Below are 21718 nucleotides of genomic sequence, written 5' to 3'. Positions count from 1 at the left end.
CGGCTCCTCAAACAAGTGTCTGTAGAATTTCCATGTGATTCAGCCACTCCACTTCCGGGTATACAGGTCTTTCTCACCTTATGCTGGGGTCACACTCCGATAAACACACGTAAGTTGAAAACATTGCAAGGCGAAAATGCGTGTGCTGCACCTCCCCTACCAGACATCATAGCTTAGCCCGGCCTACCTTTAACGTGCTCCGAATGCTTACGTGAGCCTACAGTTGGGCAAAATCATCTAACACGGGGCCTGTTTTATAGTAAAATGTTGACGATTTCGTGTAGTGTACAGAAAAGCATACTGAGAGTGAAAAGCAGAATGGTTGCGTGGGTGCGGAATGGTGGTCCTTGTTATCAGCTACTGACTGTCATGATTTCGGGGCTGACTGGGAGCTGCCCCTGCCCAGCATCACAATGAGAAAGCATCGTGCTCCAGATCGCCAGCCCAGGAAAAGATCAAAATTCAAAATTCAAAGCATGGCTTTCTACTGAACGTGCCCTGCTTTCACAGCATGGTAAAGTCAAAAAACAGTAAGTCAAACCATCGTAAGCAGGGAACCGTCTGTAGACGCTCAAGAATCAAAAGCAGGATCTTGGAGAGATATTTGTACATCCGTGTTCAAAGCAGCACTATTCACAACACCCAAACAGTGGAAGTAACCCAGATGTCCTTCAAAGAATGGACGGATAAGCAAAACGGGAGATACACACATCCACGCACACTAGAATATTATTCAACCTTAAAAAGGAGGGAAATTGGGGTGCCTGGGAGGCTCAGTTGGTTAAGTGTCTGACTTCAGCTCGGGTCATGATCCTGGGGCGCTGGGATCAAGCCCTACGTCTGGCTCCCTGCTCAGTGGGGAGTGTGCTTCTCCCTCTCCCTCTACTCCTCCCACTCCTGCTCATGCTCCTGCTCTCTTTCTCTTTCCCTCTCTCAAATGAATAAATTAAAAATCTTTAAAAAAAAAAAAAGGAGGGAAATTTCTGACACCTGCTATAATGTGGATGAACCTTGAGGACATATTGCTAAGTGAAATAAGCCAGACACAAAAGGACATGCACTATATGATTTCCAAGGCACCAAGCACCTAGAGAAGTTAAATTCATAGAGAAAGAAAGTAGCCTACTGAGTGCCAGGGGCTGGGGGAGGATGGGGATGGGGAGTTAGTGTTTAATGGGTACAATGTTTCAGTTTTACAAGATGAAAGGGTTCTGGAGAGGGCTGGTGCTGATGGCTGCCCAGCAACGTGGGTACGTTCCCGCCACTGAGCTGGGCACTTAAAAGTGGTTACGAAGGTCAATTTCACGTCCCGTGTGTTTTGCCACAATTTCAAAATTTAAAGGAAAGAGGAATAACTTGACTTCCAAAAGGAAGCTGTGTGCTGGGAAATGCGGGCCCACCCCCTGTCCAGGAATGAGGCGGGGGGCATGGGGTACCAGAGAGAGTAGATGGTCGCTAGACCCCTAAAACAGAGGTATCCCAGAAGATAATTTTGTGCCAGCAAGCTCCCTGCCCTTTTGGCTGGCTACAGAGAACAAAGATCTCCCTGATCCAAATAGCTCCTGCCCCAGGGACACTCCCAAAGGCCATGGTCATGTTGGATTCCTCAACAAGTTTTCACAGAGCACCTATCACGTGCCGGGTCTTGGGCACAGTGCAGATTCACACAAGACACTCTCCCTGTGTGTCTGACATGCTGACCCCAAAAGCAAACGAGAAATTATAACATCGAGATAGTGCCAAGAAGTACACACCATGTGATTCCATTATATAACATTCCAGAAAAGAGGTGCCTCGGTGGCTCAGTCAGTTAAGCATCCGACTCTTGGTTTCGACTCAGGTCATGAGCTCAGGGTCGTGGGATCGAGTCCTGCATCAGGGTCTGCTCTCAGCTTGGATTTTGCATGTCCCTTTCCCTCTGCTCCTCCCCGCTTTCTCTCTCCTTCCCTCTCCCTATCTCTAAAATAAATAAATAAAATCTTTTTTAAAAATCCCAGAAAATGCTAAAGAATCTAGAGTAAGAGGAAGCAAAACAGTGGTTGCCTGGGGCTTGTGGTGGACGAATGGACCCACAACCAGGACACGAGGAAACCTTTGGAAGTGATGGAAATGTGGAAATGTTCTCTATCTTGATAGTTGGTGGTGATTTCACGGGTGTATACATCTGTCAAAACCCATCATATTGCACACTTCCAAGGGATGCAGTTTACTGTGCACAAATTCTATTTTGTTTGATAAAATATTGTTTTAGCCGAGTGATAAGCTAGGAGGTGGTGGATTTCATTTCAAGTGAGACCTGAAGGGTGAGAAGGGCCATCTGGACAAGGACGGAGGCAGGGGAGGACGGGGGAAGAGTGTTCTCGGCAAAAGGAACAGAGTGTGCAAAGGTCCAGTGGTAGCAGGAGACCTAGCACAGCAGGAGAACCCAAGTGGTTGAGGCTGCCCAGAAGGTCCCGCACGAGCCTCATCGCTTTTGGTGAAGGAGAGCGGAGGTTGAAGATGAGAGCGGTGGTTCTGCATTGTGCCGAGGCGGGGACGGCGGGGGGGATGTCCTCCACTGGCCCCATAACCTCTGCTTCCCGTCTCTCAGAGGCCAGCTGCCGTGTCCATAGGGCATCTTCCAGAAGACCCTACGCTGTGAGAAACCCAAGCCACACGGAGAAGACCTGGGGAATGAGATGATCCCTGGAAACAGAGAAGAGGATACAGGAGAAAGAGAGAGAGGCCAAGGGCCACAGAGGCCCCAGCACGTGCTGGAAAAAGCCAACTTGCCAGAGAACCCTCTCGCTCCACCCTGGCTGGTGGTGCCAGGGGCAGGCGTGGGCCGCCCGGGAGAACGCTTCCTGGCCCGCAAAAGCTCACAGGTTTACGCCACTAAGTTTGAAGGTACTTCGTGATTCAGTAATGAGCCGGTGTAGACGGCAGCAGGTGGGCTCATTTCGGGAAACAGGTGGAGAAGTGGAGGGTCCACACTCCATCCTGAGAATCGTCCCAGAGGCAGGAGAGGAGGGTTCCGAGCTCCGAGCTGTCAACAGCACGGCCTCTTCTCCATTCCTACTCCTCTCCTTCCTTCCAGATGGAGGGAGCCCGGCTAGCAGAGCTTCCCTGGGAAGGAGACGGGCCTGAGCTGGTGGGTGAGTTGGGAAGGAGAAAGTGGGTCTGGGGGACTATGCCCTTTCCACCCTCTTCCTCTGGAGCAGGCGGCTTCACGAGGCATAGTCCGTGCTCTCAGCCCACACCACGCTTTAGAGAGGCGGCCCGAAGCTCTCCCGCACCTCCTCGCTCTGGCACTCCGTCCTGTGAAGTCTGGCTGCTTTGGACTCCCCAAACTCACAGCTCTGTCTCCTGGACCCACGCTCTGCCCGGGTACCCCCTCCCTGCAAGGCAGCCTGGAAACTGTCTCCAGGCATTACGCTGGGACGTTTGTAAGGCCCATCTCATTCGTATCCAGCCCTCGAGGACCACTGTCCTTTCTTCCTTCCCTCGCTGTTCAACCTCGATCACCTTAGGAAGTAAGTACTCGTATCCTTATTTTCTTATCCCTGTGTTACAGATGGCAACATCAATATAAGGCAGGCCCTAGTGCTACCCCCATTCCACAGATGAGTAAACTGAGGCCTGGAGAGGTTAAGTGACGTGTACGAGGTTGCTTAGCAAGTAGCAGGACCAGAACTTGGACCTGGCTGTTTCTTTCTCCAAAGATTTTAAGCGCTATACTCTATCACCTCTCCAAACGCTTGCCACAACCAAATGTAATTATTCCAGATCTTTCTCCAGTGCCCAGGTTGTTGTGTTCCCGGGTCCTTACCAAAAATGATAGGAAATAAGAGCCCGCCCTCCAGAAATACTAGCATGAATGCACACGAGCTATACCAATTTTGATATTTATCACAGTTAATGAGTTTTAAAAAGTGGAAACAACGTAAGTGCCCATCAAGAAGGGAGTGATTAAATACATTCTGACACATCCATACAATTGAATGTATGTTAGGGCTGTTAAAAAGTGTCAGGTGGAGAGGGGGCACCTGAGTGGCTCCGCAGGTTAGATGTCTGACTCTTGATTTCAGCTCGGGTCATGATCTCAGGGTCATGAGTTCAAGCCCCACGTTGGGCACCATGTTGGGTATGGAGCCTACTTTAAGAACAAAAGTATCTGATAGATTCATCTGTATGGGCATGAAAAGTGTTCAATATATCTATATGTATATAATTTAATGAATAATGCAAGTCGTGGACTGCATGGCACAAGGTAGGCTCACTGCTAAGGCAAATTCATTTCGGCTTTGTCTCCGGCTCGTGTCATAATCCTTCAATCCCACGCAGGTCTGCGGGCAGGGGCAACATTGTGTCGCAGTTCAGGGCCCCTCACCCTTTCATTGTCACTGTCAGAAAGAGAAGAGAGACCAGAGGATCAGGTGTGGGAGATTTTTATGGGCCGGGCATGGCAGTGGCAATCATTATTTCTACCACTTTCCACTGCCTGCAGGGGGAGGCTGGGAGAGCTCGTGCGGCTGTGTGCCCAGCGAATGGGCCTGGTGAGCATTTAGCTAGCCTCTGTCATGCACACTGAGATGTACCAGATAACCCCATTTGTGCAAAAAACCCACAAATCTGCGTGTGGAGGTATTTTTCAAAGGGAAAAGTCTGGAAGGATATACACTACTGTTCCCTCTCCTGAGTGAAGGGGAGACTTTCGCTTTTGTTTTATTTGTCTCTGTTATCTTTTAAATGATGACACGTAATTTTCTGTGATTAACATTCAAAGACTCGTAAAATGATAGTACATTGCTTTTTTTTAAAAGGACTTTAAGCCAATGGAGTTTAGAATTCTAAACGTTCACTAGGGGGCAGGAGAGACGCACGTGAGTGTACTCGCGAGCCTGTGCCTGGGCTGTTTGCTAATAACTGTTTACTACATTTCTTGCACAATTTCCTCATTCAACAGGCCATCTGTAACATTCGCCGAATTGTTTAAGGAAATGACAGCAGCCAGGCGTCACACTGGCAGGCTTCAGCTGTGGGCTCCACCATCCCATTTTAACGCGATTCTCAAGGCTGTGGTTACCTTACGTGTCCTCAGAGAAAATGCATCTGTTTCAGACCAGCTTTTTGAGCACTGAGAGCTCAGAATTCTGTTAACTGGCCCGAATCCCCGCTGGTGAGAGAAAAAGCCAAAGGTAGCACGAAGCCAGTCGGTGTCTGCTCTGCCGGAGTCAGCCTGGGAGATGCTCGTTTAGATGTGGAGTAATGATCAGACATCTGTCCCCACCTTTCTGAGGATGTCTGTCTGTGGCCATTTCCCCAGTTCCCTGAGTTCTGGCACCAGATCAGGATTAAACTATTTGGAGTCCTGGGGCATGAGGGAGCGTGGGACCCTCATGCTCGTATAAACAGATAATCAGAAAATCTCAATGAAAACAAAATCACGGATCCTTTAAAGTTACTAAAATAGTTGCCTCTTCCATTTGAACTTTCCTAGTGCTCCAAATTGGCATGAATACTCCCACCCCCAGACAGCATGGTGGGCACCGCCTGCTGGAACGTTCATCATAGCCAGTCTCATGGGAGAGCCGGCTGGGACCCGAGAGTCCCCTGAGCCCCAACTCCCGCAAAGCTCCCAAAGACCAGAGCCCCAGTCTTATTCACCTCCGTTTCCCTCATGAGGCCCAGCACACTGAGGACATATGCTCTCGGGGATGGCATGGCATAGGACAGCATGGCATCAGAGGGCACAGGAAGGATGGCATGGGGTGGGATGAAATGGCTTGGCATAGCATGGCATGAGATGGGATGGCACGGCGACAGATGGGACGGGAAGGAGGGTACAGCATGGGATGGGATGGGATGCCATTGGATGGAACTGGACAGAGACAGAGCACCATGTGAGATGCCCAGGTAAGCCGGGGTCGGGAGGTTGTAGCCCAGTGGTGGAAACAAGAGTTGGAGCAAGCTGACCACTTACTAGAAACGGGTCTCTGTGTTACCCACTCAGCCGAGGGGTGGTTAGCAATCACCGTAGAAGACAGAGAACTGGACCCACAAAGGTAGACCCTAGCAGGTGTGTTTGTACGTGGAACCCCACCAGCCTGCCCATCCTGACTGGACCCGGGCTGGGCCCCTGACTGGAGCCGGGTCTGTCCGCGGGCTGAGATGGGAGAGGAAGGATGGGGTGGGGGGTGGGGGGTGGATAAGTGACCGTGGGAGTAGGGCACTTCCTGTCCTTCATTCCCACCCATGAGACCCCCACCCCGTGCTTTTCCGCAAATTCCTCTGTTTGCAAAGCCATGATTAAATTGGTACCTGTGCCCTGTAAACAAACACTCGCTGATCTAGACCCCCAGCCTCCCAGGATTCCTGTGAGCATCGGGGCAGAGCCGGAGCCCACCCCAGCCCCGGGCAGCCCTTGCTACCGTCACTCGCCCGCCACGCTCTCCGTCTCCTCCCTTGACCGGCAGTCAAGATGCAGTGAAGTGATCACCTTAGGCCCCCACGAATGGATTGCCAACCATCCCAGCTGAGGCCTGGAGCCAGCAGCCCCACTTTGCCTGTTTTCTGCCTCAGTCTGCCTGAATTCCTGTTGTCCCAATGGCTGAAGCTTGTCTGCAGTCCCCAAGACGGGAAGGAGACCCTTTCGGAAAGGGCTCTGCCTTGGCTAGGCTCTCGGCACGTGAGCCAGATATGGTCCCCGGGCCAACGATGTTTTTTCGTGTTCTTTGTCTCATGTTTCGACATCTCAAAAATCTGCTGGCCTAGGAGAGACTGCCCTCCCAGCCAGTTCTCAGAGATGGGAAAGGGAGCACGCCTTTCCGCACCTCTCACACACCCAGCCAGGATTTCCCCTGCCCTAAATCGTCCCAGGGCCAAGCAACTGACCCCCCCCCCCTATTTCCCAGAGCCCGCTGGGCTTATTCAACCCTGAACTGTTGACTCGGCCCTGCCTTGCCTTTCCTGAAGAAAACACAATAAAGGCTCGGGCCTAAACTCCCTCCCCCCCGCACCTCTGCTTCTGCCCCCTGACCCTCTGGGTGCTCCACACGCGGCCCTGCCTGGGGGGCTTGGCCCCTCCTCTTGGGAAACACGAGGGACACTTTCTTCCAATGGCATCGGCCTCCCCTTGTCACCACCGAGTCACCTCTGTGAATTAAAGACCCATGGGTACAAATGAGCCCGTCCCCACCTGCGCGGATTCAGCGACCTAAAGGGGCCAGGCATTAAACAGGTCCAAGAAACTGGAGAACCCCTGCGAGGCATGGTGTGTGGAGGAGAAACACGGGACGCCTCGAGCCTCTCAGCCACCTGAGACAGCAAGATGGTCATCTGCGGGCTTTGTCCGTCAGCGTGTCTCCTCCCTCTGACCCCCCGCCCCAGTACGGCTTTGAGCACCGCACCCATACTTCCCCTCTCCCGATGTTGGTTCTACAGCACCCGGTGGGAGCTTTCTTGCACTTGGGCTGTCCCCAGGTCTGGCCGATTTACGTATTCTACCCGCTCCCCTGCGGTCATTGGCCCAGGATGGCCCAGGATGAATCTGCCGGGTGCCCAGCTGGGCCACTGTGTGGAGAGAGACCGCCCCCTGGGGAAGAGAGCCAACCCAGAGGAGCATGGCCAGGGTTCCAGAGCCTAGAGGTAGCCGTGTGGGTCCTTCCCTGCTTTGCCAGTTCCGACTTCTCACAAACTCCCTTTTGGTCCAACCAAGCTGAGCTGGGTTTCCGACCCCCAAATCAGGCATCCTGAGCGATGTAGAGAGCTGGCCCCGTTGGGAGTGGCTGGAAGGGGTCCCCGTAGAAATGACAGGTGGAGAAGGGAAAGGTGAGTGGGAAGCAGCCGGGCAGAGCGGAGAGAGAACGCACCAGGCAGGGAGGGCAGCGTGGGAGAAGGCCCTGGGTGGGTAGAGCTGGGCTTCTGCAGTTTGCTCGCGTCGGGACCCGGGTCTTCAGTTGTAACCACCCGTACCTTTGACGAACCACCTTTGTTAGGCGAGGGCCATCCGTAGAGAAAACTGTCGTTTGGAAAATCCCCCTTGCCACTGGATATGTCATGATTTACTGGACAGATTTGGTTTCACGCTCATTGAAGCCCGGACTGGGCCTACTTATTTATTCAGTCTCATTTTCTACTTTGTACCTAGGATTTGGGGCCTGAAATCCTGGCTGGTCTCAGCGCAGAACCTTAGAAGGATCAGCGCGGCTCTGCGCAGAGTGTCGGGGAGGTGGGTGTGGGGCCAGGGGCCAGTTTTGCTTGGCAATGCGGCGGCAAGGGGAGCTGGTCGGTGCCACTCTGGCTCAGAGCAGCCATTCATCAGCTCGAAAAGAGAAACGAATTTGTCAGTCTTTGGCTTTGCCCTGGACCCCCCGAGGGCCAAAACTGACAACTCTAGAAATGTGGCTGCCTTCAGGGACAGAATCAGTAAGCCCACCAGAGTAGGCAGGGAGATAGAAATGGGATCTCTTACAACGTCAGCTACCCTCCTCCTAACCCTGCACCTCGCCCAAATCCTGTCCCCATCACCGGATTATTTAATTTACCTATGTGGCGGGGGGCGGCGGGGGGATGGGGAGAAAACTCGCTGAGTTGGTTTTATGTTGCTTCTTTGGATTCCACTTTGGGCCAGGGACAGTGAGCAGGGGAAGAGGAATGTCCCACATATGAACATCCCTTGTGTCACTAACATTTGTTACTAAGATATACGTGCGTTATATGACTTAACTTTGACGCCCCAAGTTTGAATTCTTTGGAGGAAAGAATGGCCCATGCTTACTTTCATAGGACACACAGCACCCAACACAATGCCTAGCGCTACTAGGATCCCCGGTTCTCGAATCAGTGACTTTTACTTAACTAATCACCATGCCAAACAACGTCCGCACCGGAGCTTCAGACTGGATGATGCATCAAAGTCCTCATCTGGGGGTCAAATGCGTGGGGCAGGCAGGGGTCGCTTATCCTAGTGGGCTGGGCCCAAGCCGTGGCATGGATGGAGACTCTGAGCCTTTGGGGACACTGAGTCCTGGGTGGGGTCAGGCCCAGACCCGTCCAGGTGGCTCCTGACCTCAGGCTGTGCTGAGTGTCGGATAGGGAAGAGCGAAGGAGGGCCTGGAGCCCCTGAGACGGCAGGGAACAGTGAGTGTGGAGTGGGTCAAGCCTAGTCTTGGCCAGGTGAGCTGCTGAGTCCCAGGTGATGGGAGGGGAGATTGGTCCTATGACTTGGCAAGGACGGTTGGCCAGCATGGGGCTCTGTATCCCGGATGGAGTCAATCACAGGTCCTGGTACGGAGGTAGAGTTTGGAAAGCGGCAGTGTGTCTCATGTCAGGGGGCATGCCAGGCTCTGGGCAAAGGAGGACACAGAACTCTGGGCTGGGGATGTCGGTCCCCCACCCTGGCTTGGAGACTCCAGGCCAGCAGGGAGTGCTGCGTCTCGGGTAGCAGGGTCAGGGGCTGAGAGGGGGCAGCGATCTGGTGGGGGGCGTCATTCCAAGGCTCTGACGAGGAGGTTTCGTCCTGCAGAGGACTCTGAGTCCTGCGTGATGGGGGCAGGGATGTTAGATCCAAGCCCTGGCTTGGACACTCTGGGTCGGCAGGGAGGGCTATGCCTGCGGTGAGATGGTCACGTTCCACAGGCAGAGGCCGCTGAGTCCTGGTCCGTCTTGGGCCTCGGTGTAGGCAGCGACGCGGGCGGGGGTGCTGGTGCGGGTCGGTCCCTCGCCCTGGCGTGGAGACTCCGGGCCGGCAGGGGGCGCTGCGTCCCAGACCGGGAGCAGGAGGGGCGGCGGGCTCCCGATCGGCTCCGGGCCGGCAGGGGGCGCTGGGTTCGCGGCGGCGTGGCGGGCGCCCGGCAGGTGGCGCTCTGGCCGCGGCCGAGGCGGCCGAGGCGGGCGGCGGCAGCGGCGGCAGCGGCAGCGGCGGCGGCGCTGCGGCCGGCTCGCGGGCCCCGGGGAAGCGGCGGCGGCGGCGGCGGCGGAGGAGGAGGAGGAGGCGGAGCGGCGGCGGCTGGCGGCTGGCGGCGGGAGCAGCGGCCCCGGGCGGGCGGGAGCGCCGCTGGCCGAGCGCACAGGCCGCGGCCCGCGGAGCCCGCCATGCCGGCGCGGGTCTGAGGCGCGGCGAGCCAGGGCCGAGGCGAGCGGCGGCCGCGCCGGCCTGTGGCCCCGCAGCGGCCGGGCCCGGGCCCCATGAGCGGCGGCCTCGGCCTCCGACGCAGCCCGGAAATGTCCGGCAAGCTCGAGAAAGCAGGTGAGCGCGGGCCGCGGGCGGGGCGGGCCTGGGGGCGCGCGGGCGGCAGGGGCGAGCCGCCGCCCAGGCCTGGGGCCCCGCCGCCCCGCCACGGCCGCCTCGGCACGCCGGCCTGCTCGCGCTCCCGGGCCGGCGGGGGCCGGCGGGGCGGCGGGCTCGGTCCCGCGGGGCGGCGGGCGCGGGCGGCGGACGGGAGCCCGGCCGCGCGGCTGCCGTGCCCGGTGGACCGAGCTGAGCCCGACAAGGTGTCACTTCGGCTGCGCCCCGAGTGTAAATGTAGCCGGGAGGAGCCCCTTGGCTGGCGGCGGAGGAAGCGGGCAGGATGTGTCTGGGCGCCTTCGGGGCTCGCTCGCCTTCCCCTGCGGCGTCGAGCCGGGCTCTGCAAGCAGGGCCCCGGGGAGCCTGTGGCTTTGGGGGCGAGGACAACCTCGTCTCTTTGTGTGTTCCTAGAAATCTCGGAGAGCTGCCTTCCGATTACCGGCTTGGAAAGCCCGTGCTGGGAATGGAGTCCCCAAAGGCTCCGCGAGGGCTGATGCCTCCCGCGGGGCCGGGGCGTCTCTCGCTAGCGACACCCCTCAGGGTGAATCCCTGGGTCCCGGGTCCCGGGAGGTGGGCGGGCGGGCGGGCCAGGGCTCCTGGGCCGGGGGGGACACCCGTTGCTTGGCATAGCCTGGGCGCCGGCTTAGCTTGGTGGCCGACTTGTGCAAGGGAGGCTTTTGGGGGCTGCAGGGGGTGGGGGCAGGTGGCATTGATTTGGGAAGTTGCTCGTGCTTCCCAGGCGGAACCGGGATACTCTTCTGAGATGGGCCCCAGGGCTGGACTCAGAAGGCGGTGGGGACTTGCCGGCTGTGGTTGAATTCAGCACAGGAAGGAAATTTCTGTTGCCTTTACTGAGGGTTTTCTGTATATCCGGCGCGGTGCTGAGCACCTTATGTGTGTTGCTTGGTAAATCCTTGGAGGTTCTGGGTAGGAGAGGATTTGAGCCTGGTGTTAGGTGCTCCCCGCAGGGGCAGTGAGTTCCTGCAGGCCACCCAGCGAGAGGGCTGCAGGCCGGCAGCAGGCCGAGGGGCTGGAAGCCTGGCTCCCTTCCTCAGGGGCAGGGCCGTGGGTTTCAGAGCTGGTTCTTGGGTCTTTTTCTCAGTTTTTCAGTCAGGGCCATGCCCAGTGACCACGAGCTGCCTCTCTGCCCACGTGCCAACCCAGAAATATCTTGGGTTAATTTGGGCAACATTTCTCGGAAACTCCGTGAATAGCGTCTCTGAAGGGTACTGTTGGTCAAGTTGGATTATTTTACATATAACGTTAATGGGGTTTTCTTTGATTCTAAAGATACATTTCTTATCAAAAACGTGAAAGTTGTGGCAAAGTAAAAAGCAAGCTGAAAAGCACCTGTCATTCTGTGAGCGGTCTGGCACAGCTCAGACCGCTCTGATGAGACTAGTTTTCATTTGTGTTCCGTGTCCCCGGGGAGCAAGGAGGCCCAAGGCCAGTGCGCTGCAGCAGAGGTTCTCCCGTGGCCTTCTCCGGGCACCTCCTGCTGGGGCCACAGCAGATGCAAACGCCATAAGTGCCTGCTTCAGAGAGGCTTGTCTGAGGCCGGGAGGGCCGGACCTAACCTGACATCCTAAGCCCAGGCCACCAGAAATGCCCTGTGACAGGGGGCTGGGCCTGGGCACAGGAAAGGGGGGCTTCATTGGCGGGGCAAGGGGGAGGCCCTTTGTGGTTAGGCTCCGAAGAGAGGGTAGGGGGTCCCCGGGTGGAGTGGGGACGGGGATGGGGGGGAGGGTAGACTCAAAGGAGCTGACCAGAGGCTGTGGGAAACTCAGGAGCCCCACCCGCTGGGTGAGAGGCAGCCTGGCAAGCAAGCTCTGAGGCTGGCGAGAAGTCCGTCCTTGTGGTATAAGGCCTTCGGCCGTGATCCACACACACCGTCGTCAGGGGAGGTTAGGACACTCCTGGAACGAAGGGTACCTCTTCCTGGTGTTTCTGCTGGTCCTTGTAGGTGGATTTCCCTTTGCACTTCAACGAGATTTCTGTTGGCGTTTTCTAACGGACCTCCTCCTCTTGAGTCACCAGCAGAGTATCTCATTCAAAGGGAAGGTCCTTGGGCGAAGCGGGGACTCCTGTTAGCAAGTGAGCAGTCTCTGGTGAGTTACAGAGCCTGACACCCAGGAAGCAGTCATTGACGGCCTCTGGGGGAGGTTTTCTTGAGGCCGTTCTGCTGCCCTTCAGTACGCGGTGCTGGCTGCGGGAGGGGCTTGCACACCGCCTTCCTCCAAGAGCCTCAGGCTTCTTAGGAACACAGAAAGGCAAGCCTCAGTTCATGCTTCCCTGGTCGTCTCCGCTCCAGGCCCCACGCGGGATCAAGGCAGTCTGGGTTCCAGACAGCGGCAGAGGGTCAGCTTGCTGGTTGGTTGGGACCTGTCCAGTGAGGCTTAGTGGAAGAGGGTTGAAATCGGAGGACCCAGGAAAAAGGCTGGCGTGGAGGTTGATGGATCAGGGAGCTCCCTGGGGTGAGCTTGTGGGTGGGCCTGGCAAAGAGAAGAGGCTCTTCCCTAGGAGCTAAGAGGGACCTGTTTTGAAAGACCACGCTGGCAGGAGATGTGTGTGGCCGCTCCAGAGGCCGCTTTGGAGGAGCCAGTGACCGTGGTTCTGGTCGTGCAGACAGGTACGATGGGTCTCATTTTGTCCCTGCTTATGTCTAACAGACACGTCGCCTATGCACTACTGATGTTCCCTAGTGTTTCTGGAGCTTAAATGCCTCTTTATTTTTTTAAATTTTTTTAAAGATTTTAGTTATTTATTTGACAGAGATCACAAGTAGGCAGAGAGGCAGGCAGAGACAGAGAGAGGGGGAAGCAGGCTCCCTGCTGAGCAGAGAGCCCGATGTGGGGCTCAACCCCAGGACCCCAGGATCATGACCTGAGCCGAGGGCAGAGGCCTTAACCCACTGAGCCACCCAGGCGCCCCTTAAATGCCTCTTTAAATGCCGGTGGGTTCAATCCATAAATGTGTTGTGTTCGATCCACACCTGTTCTTGAAAAAAGGAGACTTGGTGGTCAGTATTTAAAAATCAGGAAATCACTCCCATATCTCAGATTTTTGGTTCTCTTGAAAAGTAAGAAGCCCTTGTACCTCTGAGGCCTTGTTTCCTACAAGGCCTGGTGGGTGGGGAGGGAATAGGGTCCTCTTTCCCACTTGGGCTGTTGACATTTGAGTCTACATCCCCTTCCTTGGAGAAACCATTTGTGTCTGTTTGCTTTTCCTCTGGACTTTGAAATCTTTGCCCCATTCCTTCATTGATTCATTCCTCAGTCCCTCCAGTCAGCACTGACTGGCTCCATCAGGCTCCACACCAGACTCTGGGGATGTAGCATTGAACTCGGCAGACATCACAGTGTAGCCCAGGCACCAGCTCTGGCAGTGGGGAGTCCTAGGGAACTTAGGAGGGGTCCCATTGGACTTACGGTGCGGGGAAGGGTCAGGGAGCCGGCTCCGTGAGGAACTGAGATTCAAGGAGAGACTTGGAGGGTGAGTCGGTTAGCAGGGCACAAGGGAGGGATGGGGAAGAGAGTGGCTTCCGTTCTCCTCACTGTGCTCGTCAGTCTCTTGCTCGTTCGTGCGTTCATTCCTTCATCAGATAGTTTATCCAACATCTTCTAAGGGCCTGGACCTGTTCTGGCCCTTGGAGTACAACAGAGATTGCTGCCTCCTGGGCCTTACCTTTTTCTAACAGGGGCAGCCAAAACAGACATCAAAACAGACATCCTGAAGATGTATATTATGCAGGTGTTTTTGTTTTTTTGTTTTTCTTAGATTCTCTTTCCCTGGTCTGTGTTCCCAGTAGACCTGTCTGTCTAGGAGTTTCATCACTCACCAAACCCCTGGCCAGCTCGGTAGGCTCCCCGTGCCCCCGAGCTGTTCCCTGGGGCTGATGTGGCAGGCTCACCCGTGCACTGCCAGAGGACAGAGTAACTTTGGTGTCTCAGACTCAAGTGTATGTGTTTCAGATATGTGAAGAGGCTTTTATTAAAAAGAAAATTGCCTGCTGACTGCATTCACAGTAACTTTCAGTTGTGTATTTTGTCAGAACAGAAAAATGCAGGTACTGTCACGTGAGGCTATAGGCTTTTTCGGCCAAGGAAAGAGTCCTTGCAGATCCGTAGTCACTGTACTTTTTTTTTAAAAAGATTTTATTTTTTTAGTTGACAGAGAGAGATCGTAGGTAGGCAGAGAGGCAGCCGGGGGGGTGGGGGAGTGGGAAGCAGGCTTCCCGCTGAGCAGAGAGCCCGATGTGGGGCTCGATCCCAGGACCCTGGGATCATGACCTGAGCCGAAGGCAGAGGCTTTAACCCACTGAGCCACCCGGGCGCCCCAGTAGTCACTGTATTTTGATCCATTTTAAACTTCTTTCAAATTTAACATTTCCTTTCCCCCCCCACAATTAACAGTCTCTGTGGTCAAAATGAATCCAGTCAACAAATACAACGTTTTTATGGCCCCGGTCGTCCTTCATTTACTCACACATGCGACACTTACACGGAGTCCCTCCTTGTTGGCAAACACTGTGACGCCTCAGAGTGGCACAGAGTCCGCAGGAGACCGGCCCTTCCAGGGTCACAGTCCAAAAGGAACATCAGAATGGTCTTGAACATTTCTGCGGCGTCCCATGGTTTTTGAGAACGCATTGAGAGCGTGCCTCATTTCACGCCTTCCTCAGGACCGTCCCTGGGGCGCGATCAGGGCCGGGCATGTCCATTCTGCACCTGAGGGCAGCTGTGATCGGGGCGGGCTTGGCCACTTGCAGGGGGCTGCAGCTCCATTGCCGTGAAGTGGGGCGCCGACCCCGGGGGTCTCCGGCCACCTTTCTGCCTTCACGGAGCACCGCTCACAGCCTCTGTGATGCTGGACACGCAGCAGCTTTCCATCTCGATTCTTGTTCGTGTTTCTGCGTTTCTTTTCTGATCCTACCAAAGTGGGGGCACCTCGGTTAAATGAAGGCAGGCCCGGTGCAGTCTCTAGGGTGCAGATCAGACTGATGATACCGGTAGCATTGCCAGTCCTGTGAGGAGATGAGTAGCAGGATGCAGGCGGCGCTTCACAGAATTAGCCACAGGATCCCCAAAGGTTTCCTGGTCTCCTGAGCAGCTGTTGGCAGTGGTGGTTTGAATGGGATTCTTGTAGCCGACAGACCTGATAGGAGGCCTAGAAAGATGAGTCATGTGTGAGCTTGCAGAAAAATCATTTCCCAAATTAGCCCGGGTTGGAGAATGCCTTGAGCATGGGGCCGGGTCTTACCTCGGGCCAGCTGGATGTGTTCCCGTTGCCATAATAAGATGACGCACTGGAAAGCGCAGCGGCCCGGCAGCCCGAGGAGCCCCGCCCGGGAAGCGTCCGGGCGCCACGCTGCTGGGACAGGTGTTCCTCTGCTTCGTCACCGCCCTGCCCCAAAGCCTCTTCTGTGATTAAAAAACAAAACCCGCAGTTCGGGAGTTATTAAGGGATCTGTCATCTTCGTTGCTGGCTCTTTTGTTTCAGGCCGTTTGACTTTGAGGCCCGTCATCGTGACCTTAGGGAGCCCTTTCCCTTTTCTGGGTCTCATTTTCTCGGTCAGCGCTCTGGATGGGTGGACTCTCGATCTAGCGCTTCCCTGCTTGCTTGAAAGCAGCAGGTCCTTTTCTGTACATAAGAGGGCCATTAGATAGTGGGTAATGGGGAGCCGCTTTGAGGACAGTGAGTCCTTCCTGCTCAGCCATGGCCCCCGTGGAGCCTCCTCGGTCCTCCACCAAACAGTGTGAAAAGCCGCCTCCTGCGTGTGCGCGGCCTCCTCTGCCGAAACCGGCTTCCTCTGGACGCCTGGTGCCGTCTCTTCCTCTGGCAGATCCTGAGTCCCTTGGGGAGGCCCCAGATAAACCCTTGGGTAGAATGGTATTGTTTAGCTCATTCAGAAACCAGAGCTTCGCTTTCCTTCCTGAAAGTTAAAACTCAACAAACAGAGAGTCTTGACCATTAGCTTCTTGAGGGAACGTGCCTGTCTGGTCCACCACGGGCTTGCGTGGCTGTGCCTGGAATGTAGGAGGTGCTCAGTAACTACTTGCTAGAACGATGAATGAGTTTAGGTGATACTATCCTAGAATTAACTTAGGTCTCTGATTCCAAGTCTCAGAAGTAATCTTTTTTTTTTTTTTTTTTTTAAGATTTTATTTTTACATCATCTCTACACCCACTGTGGGGCTCGAACTCAACCCGAGATCAGGAGTCACATGCTCCACCAACTGAGCTAGCCCTGCACCCCAAAATTACTTTTAAGTGGAGCTTCTTCCTGGGCTTTGAGTTGCCAGTTAGGATGTTTCTTGGGGAATTAGTAGGACCAGTAATCTGGCAGGGATCTGCTAATAGTTGGGAGTTTGTGTTAACCATATACCTTGATGGCTGTCTAACTGTAGTTTCCTGAGAGCTGTCATGGTGGTGCTGAGATCAGAGTCCCAGAACACTGTTGAGAAAGCTCTGTGGTGTGTGGTGAGAGACTGAGCCACACTCGGCTCTGACTCCTAGATGCGGGTCTGCGGGACACGCGGGCCCAAGGTGCTCTCCGGCAGCACGCACACCGACCCATCACGACTCCCCCTTCCATTTACCGGCCACTGGTTTATGCGGGTCCTGCTCAGCCTGCTGCCCACGGCCAGGCCGCGATCAGAGACTCTGTGCCTGCTTGTTTTTTTCACTTGGCCTCTGCGTGTTACCTAGGACAGGCCGCCCGCACCATCAACTCTGTTTACCATGCTCGCTCCCTGAGGGGGAGTGGAGGTGGGCTGGCGGGTTGTCCCGCTCACTTCGATTCTTTGTCATGGGGCTTCGGCAGAGTCTCTCACGCGCTCTCCTCCTCCTCCTCTGTGGGCGAAGGCATAGTGGAGAGACTTCCCTCCCGGATTGGAAGTCTGCTATCCGATGGCCACCGTTCCTTGTTCTCCGCATGGTTTTCTTCCAGGCTGTGGTTCAGAAGACGGTGATGGTTCTCTGAACCAGAGTCGTGGCCGGCGGTCTGGCCTGCGTCTTCCTAAAATATGGGGACTGCCTCTCAGCAGCTTAGACCCTCCGTTCTCAGCGGTTCCTCACGGGTGACCTTTCTCCTTGCTTTCACTCGATTGCTGGCCCCACAGTCCTTTTACTGCAAATTAAGTTTTGTGATCAGGAGACTGCCCCACTTTTAAAGCATAGGAGACACGGAGGTGTCGAGTGCCGGGTGACGTGTGCTGCCTCCCAGGCTGGGAGACGAGGGTGTGGCGTTCAGACATTTGCTTTCTGGCTTTTCAAAAATGTGTGCCGTCGGCGTAGACTTGACAAATGCGGCTTTGAGCCGCATGCCCTAGTGCTGAGGATGGCAGCCCGCCCGCGGCCTCCCTGAGCCCGCGACTGATGCCGCCTGCCTTGCAGAGAAGGCCCGTGCGGATGTGGAATGGGGAGAGACACGGCGGAAGCCCGCTGGACCGTGGGACGGGATGGGTCCCAAGTGCCACGTAGTTGGCCCCAGACAAACAAAAACACCAGAACTTCTGTTTGGTGGCCGTGGTTGTGCTTACTGCTGGTTCTGGATGCTCACGTGTGCCCTCTCCTTCACGCGGCTGCTTGTGCATGGAGAGGTGGGGGATTGTATGTGGGTCGTGGACGGGCTGCCCTCAGTTCCTCCTCTTGGTGATGAACGCAGGTGACACAGCAGCTCACTTTCACTGCGCACTTACCTCGATGCCCGTCCCAGGCTCTGTGTTGCATGTGTTACACACGCAGTCTCATTTATCCGCACGGAGGAGCTTCTCATTCTGCAGAGGACACTGAGACACACAGAGCTTTCCTTTTGTGTGTGGAGTCCGGAGGTGGAGAACAGCTGAGATTTGCCACAGGTCCCATGCAGAGTGGGGGCCGCGGCGGGACCTCAGCCCACAGGACTGCTTCCCATTTATCTGTGTTTTCACTGGCTGTGGGGACACGATTCTCCTGGCTGCTGTGACTTGGGTAGAAATGAGCCTCTACGTTTCCAGGGACCCCTGTGCTGCTGAGCCAGTCGCTGTGCCAGAAGGGCCGCTAGATAAGGCTGGCGGGGATGCTGGAGACAGCGGTCCGGGCTCCCATGCTCCAGCTCCCGAGGGGGCCAGGTAGCCCGGCTTCACGCTGGGTGACCTGGGGCAGCTGGTTTACTCTTCCCGAGCCTCGGGTGCCCTAATGTAACCTGATTGGGCAAGCGAACCCAGCTGAGAACAGTTTCCAGTGCTGATGCCATGTGGGCCCTGTCTGCACTGTGAAGGGGGGAGTTGGACATACTGGATTGTTTTGTCGGTTTTTAGCCATACTGATACTGCGGGGCACTTAACTGTCATCACAATAAACTTCATAACCCTTTATAGCTTTCATAACACTTCTGGAGATGTGAGGGTTTTTTGTTTGTTTGTTTGCTGTTGTTTTGGGTTTTGTTGTTTATTTGGTTACGATAGAGTTCTGGAGTCCTGAGTTGTTCTCTGCGGAAGAGGACAAGAGCCCGCAGCTGCTGGGTACTTCCTGTGTGCGGGGCACTGTGCTAAGAGCTCTACCTTCAAAGAGCGTATGGGTTTATTATTCTGTTCTTACAAAGAGCAGAGTGGCAGGTATCGTGCCCATTCGCCAGTTGAAGAAAGGGAGGCGGCAGGGCGAGAAGTGACTGGCTGAGGTCACATGCTGAGTGACAGGCTGAGTGGGTTGGGGACTGTGGGTTTCTCGCACTGCTTGTCTTCCCCTCCTCCTCTGCGTGTGCTCCGCGGATCTGGGCTTTAGTGTGGGTCCTCTCCAGGGCCACCAGGAGGCTGGTGTGGAGCCACCCTCCGTGACTTTTGTTTGGCATCCCCTGGCAGTTTCCAGCTTCTCTGAGAACCGTGAAGGTGTGTCAGCATCTGTCTGCAGGGTTTTGAAGCAGCTTCTGGTTTCTCAGAGGTGACTTAAAAAGTGAATTTGCAAAAGAGATTGTATGGGAATCTGCTTTGGATATTCGCAGTGCTGACAGCCCCTTAAAATAGCTCCACCCGCCTGCCTCCCCGCCCACCCGCCGTCCACCCATCTCGGCATCAATGGCTCAGTGCTCACTGGGTGCCCAGTCGTCTGCTGGGGCAGTGCAGGGTACTGAGAAGATCAGAGGCATCTGTGCCCATAGGGAGTTGACAGTCTGGCCGCCACCTGTGCTGTGTGCAGGAGACTTTTGATTTAGGCTTTTGTACTTGTCGGAAGCAGTGTGGGCCTGGGCCAGAGATTGGAAGACCTGCCTCGTGGGCCCTGGCTCTGCATGCCAGCCCCGATCGGTGCACCTCTGAGCTCTCAGGCTCCCCACCTGCGGAGAGAGAGGCTGGACTCAGTATGGAAGGGTGGTGGGGGCCTGGGCCTCCCGGTCCCACACCTGCGGGTTGGCATCTAGCTCTCCTGTAGGGTGGTGGTAGGATCTTAGACAGTCACTTTGCCTGTGTAAGTCTCCTCTCCGTCATCTGTAAAATGAAGACACTCATCAACATGCCTGCCTTATGGTCTTGAGGGAGGATTAGATGAGATGATGGACGTAAAGCATATTAACAAAGTCTTGACACGTAAGTGCTCGAGAACATTAGCTTTTGTTCTGTCCTAATAGCTCCTTGTGCTTTAAAATGACGGTTTCTTTGAAAAAGGTCATATGTAAGTGAAGTTCAGACCTCCACGTTCACAGAAGAAGGGGAGGTCTCTGGCTGTTGAGGTATTTCCTCCTGGGGTTTCTCTCTCTCTCTCTCTTTTTTTTACATTTGAGGAAGCTGAATTCCAGGGAATAGGTTTTCATAACTAAGGAATAAACCTCCAAAAAGATCATTCAAGGAGGAATAGATGGGGTTTCATTTCAGCCGCACGTGGCCCCAGCACATGTGGGTAGACTGAGGAAGATCCTGATAATGTTCTTACCTCTGTCTAGAAGGAACAGGCCCAGTGTCAGGGGTGGCGGCTCGTCTTGGGGTCAGAGCCCAGCTGATTACCTGCAGGTGTAGCTTTGCTTCATCCCAAGAGACCCCGCCTCAGTTTCTCCTTGCAGGGGTAGTGCTCAGGGGTCATTAAACTGTCTTCATTCAGCTCTGAAGGTGAAATGGTCACGGTATGGTGCTCTTGTCTTGTGCCAGTTAAAATGCCGCACGCCGTTCAAGGTCCTCTTGTACAAGTCACTTACAAATTGTGCCGAATGCCGCAAGCAGGTGATTTCATACCCTTTATTTTTCCTCCTTGATAAATTTTCGCAATGAGGGTGAGTTGAGAAATCCTCGTGTATTGTTCTGAGTCCTCCCTCCCCCGTGCTCCCCTGGGTGCCTGTGACAGATGAGAGGGAATGTGTCTCGTCTCTGTGCGGGTTTGTCAGCACAGCTCGCTCCCAGCACAGGGCTGTTTACAAAGAGCCCAGAGACCAGTCAACCCTTTTCACTTTCTTTAATCACTGGGTCCTGGAGCTACAGGACTTCTCACTTAATTAGCATAACCACACTAATTTGTGCTCCTGCCCCAGCTTGTCAGGAGTGCCTTACAAATATTAATTCTCTGAGCTCATCAGAAAACCAAAGGCGCAGATCAAAAGCATGGTTTCCTGCATGATCTGTCCTTGTTTTTTCTGTTCATTGGGAGCTGTCTCTATTAATTACCTTAAATGTGCAAGGTTGTAGAATGCAGTTTATAGATTTGACCAAGATAGTAATTGGGTTGGGGACCTGAACCACATTTCAGCCCTGTGTTGCCGGGAAGCCCCAAGTTCCCTGGCTCCAGCTTGGCAGGTGAAATGCCCCTACCAGTGAGGAAATTGTGTGGACTGCAACCTCCATGGGGAGCGCATCACTAGGAACGCCTGGAACTGTGGCATCTTTGGGCGATGGAGAGAGAACTGGCCCGAGTGTCTGGCACTGCCGTGGGCCTGCTGCGCCGTGTGGGGCAAGCCACCCTCCCTTCCTGGTCCTTGGAACTGGAGCGGCAATTCCCCAATTTTTTAAGATCATTAAGTCCTACTAAGGATCTGGCGGAAGGTCTGTAGGCCCGGTCCCTGGGGCGAAAGATTCATTTACGTGCGGACATGGTTCTACCCGTGCTAACTTGCTGCCACGGTAGGAGAAATGATAGCCAGCAGCCGCTCCCCGCCTTGGAGAGCTTGCGCGGGGTCTCATGAGTCCAGAGTAATCAGGGCTTAGTTCCTCTGGGGCGATCAGACCTGGGTTCAGGTGACCATTAATAATGACACAGTCCCAGGGGTTTGTGAGGGTTCCGTGAGATGGTGCCTGTAAGCTGCTTCAGCATAACGTCTGCGTGGGTAAAAGAACAAATCCTTTTGCCTCAAGCACGACAACTTCTTAATTTACATGCAGTAAAACGGGCCTTCTTTTAAAGGGTGTACAGTTTGCTGAGTTCCACCTCTCCCCTCCGTCTGTGTAACCACCACCACGGTCACAGTTGAGACCGGTTCCATCTTGTTGTCCCTCT

The 21718-nt window shown here is 54.9% G+C and overlaps 1 protein-coding gene across 1 annotated transcript in view; it reads left to right on the top strand.

The window, feature by feature from the left end:
• Nucleotides 1-10047: 10047 nt before the first annotated feature.
• The window catches only part of RAPGEF1 (Rap guanine nucleotide exchange factor 1), a 136249-nt gene continuing 124578 nt past the window's right edge, over nucleotides 10048-21718 (top strand). Inside the window, exon 1 of the mRNA XM_080820249.1 lies at nucleotides 10048-10228. Coding sequence (XP_080676375.1) covers nucleotides 10168-10228 — 61 coding nt within the window. The 5' untranslated portion in view covers nucleotides 10048-10167. The remainder of the gene's footprint in view (nucleotides 10229-21718) is intronic.

Source organism: Martes martes (assembly GCF_963455335.1).
Source record: "Martes martes genome assembly, chromosome: 12".
NCBI classification, from domain to species: Eukaryota; Metazoa; Chordata; class Mammalia; order Carnivora; family Mustelidae; genus Martes; species Martes martes.
This window is presented reverse-complemented; position numbering and strand designations above follow the sequence as displayed.